This window comes from Nothobranchius furzeri, chromosome 8 (genome assembly GCF_043380555.1).
Source record: "Nothobranchius furzeri strain GRZ-AD chromosome 8, NfurGRZ-RIMD1, whole genome shotgun sequence".
Taxonomy (NCBI): domain Eukaryota; kingdom Metazoa; phylum Chordata; class Actinopteri; order Cyprinodontiformes; family Nothobranchiidae; genus Nothobranchius; species Nothobranchius furzeri.
In genome coordinates this window covers 47,298,413-47,304,412 of record NC_091748.1, presented here as the reverse complement: position 1 = coordinate 47,304,412, position 6,000 = coordinate 47,298,413, and the positions used below count along the sequence as shown (strand labels likewise).

General features: G+C 43.1%; 1 protein-coding gene across 3 annotated transcripts in view; it reads left to right on the top strand.

Annotated features, from left to right (window-relative positions):
- ralgps2 (Ral GEF with PH domain and SH3 binding motif 2) overlaps positions 1-6,000 on the top strand; it is a 98,376-nt gene that overhangs the window by 91,069 nt on the left and 1,307 nt on the right. For 2 of the 3 annotated variants that reach the window (XM_015971669.3, XM_015971668.3), the window contains exons 12-18: positions 473-540; positions 619-748; positions 855-1,006; positions 1,091-1,145; positions 1,767-1,844; positions 2,886-2,991; positions 3,512-3,604. In XM_015971669.3, the coding sequence (XP_015827155.1) occupies positions 473-540; positions 619-748; positions 855-1,006; positions 1,091-1,145; positions 1,767-1,844; positions 2,886-2,991; positions 3,512-3,604 (682 nt within the window). The remainder of the gene's footprint in view (positions 1-472; positions 541-618; positions 749-854; positions 1,007-1,090; positions 1,146-1,766; positions 1,845-2,885; positions 2,992-3,511; positions 3,605-6,000) is intronic. The other variant, XM_015971670.3, reaches the window with a different exon arrangement.

Sequence of the window (6,000 nt, the reverse complement as noted above, 5' to 3'; positions counted from 1 at the left end):
CTATGGCTACATTGTGATTTCTTAGAAAATATTCTGTTTAGTGAGAGATTGACTGTATTGTATTTATCTTAGTGAATCTCTAATTAATTCAACAGGTGAACTATTAGTTGCACATTCTATGTCAAAGCAAAATGTTGTAATCAGGAGAGGGAGAATGTTAAGAGGTTAGCAGAAGTGTGCCAGCTGATGGCCCCCTCCAGTGAGGCTACCACAGCTCAGCAGAATAATAATACGTTATTTTAGCTTCTTCTGAGGAGAAAAACACTTGGAGAGAAAATAAAATTGTATTCTTTTACCTTCAGAAACACCAAATTAGTTTAACGAGATGAGAGGGGAAGGTTTGCAGAGAGTTATGAGTTTTCTCACGAAATGACTCATTATTCTAATCACTTCTCAGGAGCGAGTTTCTGATTTTGGCTCTGTTGTCGGTTTAATGTCAGCCTGTTGCAGTGACCAATATTTCTCCCCCCAGGTTGTCACAGAAGATTGAGCCAGGCACCAGCACACCACGAGCCAACGCCTCTAAGGAGGATCTTGTTGGTCAGTTTGAGTGCAGATTATCAGTGTGTATTTCTGATTTTTATGGTTCCCTACAGGTCATTCATATTTCGTTTACAGGCCAGGAAGCATCATCTTCTCCTCTTTGTGGACGTAAGGGGTCAGTGACTGCTGACGTCCCAGCCACGCCTCCATCCCCCAGGAACATGCTGCCTTATGGGCACAGGAAGTGCCACAGCCTGGGCTACAAGTCAGTAGTTTTGGTTTTGTGAAGAAGAAACTGTAATCTTCTAGGTGCTGATGGAGATAAAATGTTAATCTCCCCCTCTTCCTCTCTTTGTTTGATGTCTCCTCAGCTTCATCCATAAGATGAACACGGTTGAGTTTAAAAGTGCCACTTTTCCCAACGCTGGTTCTCGTCACCTGCTGGATGACAGTGTATTAGAGAGCCACAGCCCCACCAGGGGACAGGCAGAGAGCTCTACTCTGTCCAGTGGCATTTCACTCGGTAAGTCCGAAGCTTGTATTCTTATAAATAAAGCAAAATGAGTTGATTCTGACTTTTCCCCTAATGATTGGTGTTGGTGTGCAGGGAGCAGTGAGGGCTCTGAGCTCAGTGAAGAGATGTCTTGGCCAGCTTTTGAGAGGTAATGCATCCATATCAGCCATTCAGCAAGCAGATCATGAAACATGTTCATTTCTGTGGTCATTTTGATTATTTTTTTTTTTTTTGGGTAAAGCTTACGCCAAATGATCCGCCATTAAAACTCCAACACACCATGCTCAGCATTGCTTCTTGCCTAGTGACCAAGGCCAACATTTCTCTCTCTCTCGCTCGCTCGCTCTCGCTCTCTCTCCCTCTCTCTCCCTCTCCCTCTCCCTCTCTCTCTCTCTCTCTCTCTCTCTCTCTCTCTCTCTCTCTCTCTCTCTCTCTCTCTCATCATTGATCTAAAGATGCTTTTGCTTCTCTGGCATTCTGGAAGTTATTATATTTGTATGTTTTAACTCTCTGCGTGAGGTGTATTGAGCTGGATGTGAAAGCCGCTGAGTTAACTAGTCTGAAGAGCATCCTAATCTCTTTTCCAAAGCATAGTTTCTTTACATTTTTGAAGCACCTCACCCCCATTAATAATCCTTATAACCAAATGACTGCTCCTCATCTAGCCCTAACCTGCGTAATTTTAATAGAAAACAGAAAAATCAACCAGCCACAAAGCTTAACAGTGTCCCGTGCCCCGTATCCTGTCCTATCATCCTATTCTGAACAGGACTCGGTTCTATCACTCTCTGGGCCCAGTGAGCCGTGTGGCCCGCATCCAGTACAGAGGAGTCCTGAGGCCCAGCAGGTACACCCACCCGCCCCCTCGACCAGAACCAGCTTGATCTGAAGCCAACTCTTTCTTGCCTTCACTTTTTCACACCCTCAGTAGCTGCCAGGGGGCGCTGCTCACTGTGTGTTTGAGTCCTCCTGTGGTGAAGTGGGCTGAAGGAGATGGGGTGTTTTGGGGGTTTATGGTTCTTATCTTGATGTTTCTCATCATTCTATGATCTGTCTGGGGCTTTTTTGCATGTCTGTTGCTCTCACATGAAGCTGGAGGTGTGAGGTTTTCTTAGCTTTGCCCCAACCTCAGGCTGCAGCCTGGAGCAAGTTTCCAATAATACTTTTACAATTAGACCATTCTAGTAAATACTCCATAACCTGGTTATTGTATAAGACTTGATCAAATTGACTCAGACAGCATTCACACACTCCTCACCGTGATGATGTAATCAGATAGTCACATCTCTTCTTCATCAAGCTTTTGTCTGGATATAAATGGGAATGACAAATGGAGAAGCAGGCTTATAATAATTAGCAAAGTCTTTGCAGGTAATGATTTTTATTAAACTCGGCTAGTTTTCATTTTTCTCTGTTAAAATTATTCAAATTTTAATGAGTTTTTATAACCTGGATAAACATATTCTCTGTCTGGGTTTCTTAAAAAAACAAACGTTGACGTTTCTACATTCAACCAGACAAAGAAGTGTTAAAGCGGATCTCGTGTAGGTTGTGTTTGAAGCTTTTCTTGTGATCCTGGATGGTTTCTCTCATTCTCTCACTGGACTTCTCGGCTGAGCTTCTTGCTCCGGTTCTCCCGACAGACACAATCTGCACAACACCTTATCTGCTCGTCTTTCTGCACACAGTAGAGTCCAGATTTATATCAGCGAAATTCAAATTGGGCACAAAAAAAAAGTTTCAGATGAATGACAGTGGAGGTAAAGGTGCCTTTGCAGATTGTGGGCATCGGTAGCTTTCTCCTCTGAGGTGATCTGGTATGATGGTGTTCATATGAACCCGTGATCCCATTTGGCTGTGTGAGACGTTTGTGCTTGTCCTGTTGCAGCTCTGCTGAGTCGGAGGAGCTGGCGGTTCATCTGTATCCCGGAGCAGTCACGGTGCAGGGGGTGTTGAGACGGAAGACCGTGCTCAAGGAGGGCAAGAAGCCAACTGTGAGAACACACTTGAGCGCTAATGAAAACCTATAAATTTATGAACCTGCACACCTCCATGTGTTTTCGTACATGTACTTGATACAGAAGGACATGGGCAGTAAAACCAGATCGGGCCTAAGAGTCCGTGACCCACAGAACACCTCTGTTTGTGTCTTTGGACTTGTTTTAGTTTTACTCGTCGCTCTTGTTACCTTTTATGATTCCCAGGATTATTTTACTTTGTTTTGGCTGAAAGCAAATCCAGAGATTTTTATGTACTTAAAATAAAGTAAATCCGTCACAAGGTGTGTGGGGAAGTTTCCTTGCTGTTTAACAAGATGTAATATTTTCCCCTTTCTGGTCTGTGTTTGTGGGTCCTATTAGTGTCTTTGATTTTTATGATACCCTCCAATAAGACGTACGTAACGAGTTCTCCTCATTAAAAACACGGGCATGTAAATAAGTACGCTATAAGTGTCGACTCTGACTCCTCCAGCACGAGTGCAGTTTGTGAATGGATTTCTCTTTTTGCATCCAGGTGGCATCTTGGACCAAATACTGGGCTGCTCTTTGTGGAACCCAGCTTTACTACTACGCTGCAAAGTCCCTGAAGGCCACAGAGAGGAAACATGTAAGTCACACAGACCTGCAGCAGCTGCTGAACATGCTGTTTGTTTGGGCTCAGCCGATAAGACATGAAGGTAAAACGCTCTGATTTCCATGAGAGCAAACGTTCCAGGTGACTTCAAAACGCCCTTCGATTTATAAGGAGACCACACGTGATAACCATTACGTCTCCCCCTCAAAAAAGTTTAATTGCTGAATGAACTCGGAGGAAAATATGCAACAATTCCTCAAGTACTTTGTACGTGAAACAAAGGCAGTGAGGTTCATGGTTTTAATCGCCTGTTGGCGTGAGCACGTGTGTGTGTGTGTGTGTGTGTGTGTGTGTGTGTGTGTGCGTGTGTGCGTGTGTGCGCGTGCGTGCGTGTGTGCACGTCGTAGACGTGCATGGATGTTGGTGTGTGAGTGGGTTAGAAAAATGTCTCCAGACCAGAATCACGTTTTTTTTATTAAGCACTCAGTTTTTGGATGTACGTCAACAGTTGGTAAACATTCCTATTCATTTACTCTCTACCTTTCCTTACGTTTTTTATTCACAATTTTTTGTTTTTCTCATTTGAAACATATTTTTAATAATTGAAATCTTTTTTATACTTAATTTTTTTTTTTGTGAAGTGCCTCGTGATTTTTATCTTGAGAGGTGCTATAAAATGAAGGGAAAAAAAAGAAAACCATCTTTTCTATATCATTCTTATTTAAGGCAGCTGCCTCAGCTAAAGTGGTTATAAATCACTAGCAGTGGTTGCCAGGGGTCCTTTACAACACAAACGGATCATGAGACATTTGACGTTACTTTTTCTAGATTAAACCAAAATTGCAATAACTCCATCCTTTGTCAACACACTAGGATCTTAGTTGAACACTGTTATGAGAGGTGCTGGACAGTGTTTATTATAATGTAGTTTATACACAATAGAGCCAGGACTGCTTGGTGAGTGTCTGAGCAGCTGTTAGGAACAGTGTTGGGAGTAACGCCGTTTAAATATAACGGCGTTACTAACAGCGTTCTTTTTTTGGGTAACGGAATAATCTAATTAATTACTGTTCCCGCTGTTGCAACGCCGTTAGTGGGGACGGAAGGTTGTGCGTTACTGTGTGCTTGTCGAACGTTGAGCAGCAGCGTGAGGCTTTCTGACCGCCACGCTTCAGCTGCAGCCAGGGAGGGAGAGGTGTCGGTAACGCACTTACAAACACGATGATGATTGGCCGGGTGGGCGGAGACCCTCAGTGTTCTCACTGTCTCAGTCGCTGCACGCTGTAGACCCAACAGAGCAGTGATGATAATAACGCCGTTTAAAATAACCACGTTAATAAAAAATAATTTGTTCCTGTAACGAGCAAACTAATTAATTACCGTCTTCTTTTAACAAAACATCGTTTCTGTTACTGATAAGGAAATGCGTGCGTTAAGCAGCGCGGTGTGTTGAAGCTGTCATCAGCTGATCAGGAGCTAAAGAGGTAGATGTTTTCATCCAAGTGCATCACGGCTGTGAAGAACGAGGAAGACGCGATGAATAGTCTACGGCTGCAGGTGTGGATCTGCAGCCGTGCCCTTCCTAGCGTGACAGCGGGACGTCCCGAAGGTACGCTCACCTGTTCACCGTTCAGATGTCCTGATCTTCTACCTTCCTAGATCATCCAGCTGTAACCTGTTCCTGATCATGTCTTTAGTCCCGCTGTAACACTGATGCATCAGTCTCAGACGTCATGGACGCTCAGGTGTTATTAGAACTACCTGTGTGTGTTTACCACCCAGCTTCAGCTCTTCTGTGGTTGGGTCTGACCCAAGTTAGTAAATGTACGTCCTCCATCAGATTTGTGCCTCTTCCAGGGTCGGATTTAGGACTGAAGAAGATCCGGGGCTTAACACACGCGCGCGCACACGTAACTCGTAACACGCACTAGTCTTCTCATAAAACATTCAGGGCTTCAGCCCAAGTAGCTGGGCCTAACGCCGCCCCTGGCCTCTTCTAGTGTCATTTTAAAGGATTTTATTTATTTATGTAACCGTTACTAGATTACCAACAACCGAAATGCAACTACAAACACACAATTATGTGAAGCTGGAAAAATTAGAATACTGTGCAAAATTACATTCATTTCTGTACTTTAACTAGACTGAGAGACCATTTAAAGGCTCGGGAACCTTGACAGGTGTTTCTATTTGCAATTTTAAGTTTTAGCTGATTGGGGTCTTGTTAAATATCACACAGTGACCTTTTAATAGTCTAGATTAGTGTAATGTTCCTGTTGGTAGTTCCTCCTGTTAAGTGCTTATTTATTTAAATTATTCAGGTTTATAAAAAACATTTGGACATACATTTTATTATGTTCCAGTCATTACTCATTTATATTTCACTATTGTAGTCATTTATAGTAAATTATGTAAGTTTAATTAAGAGG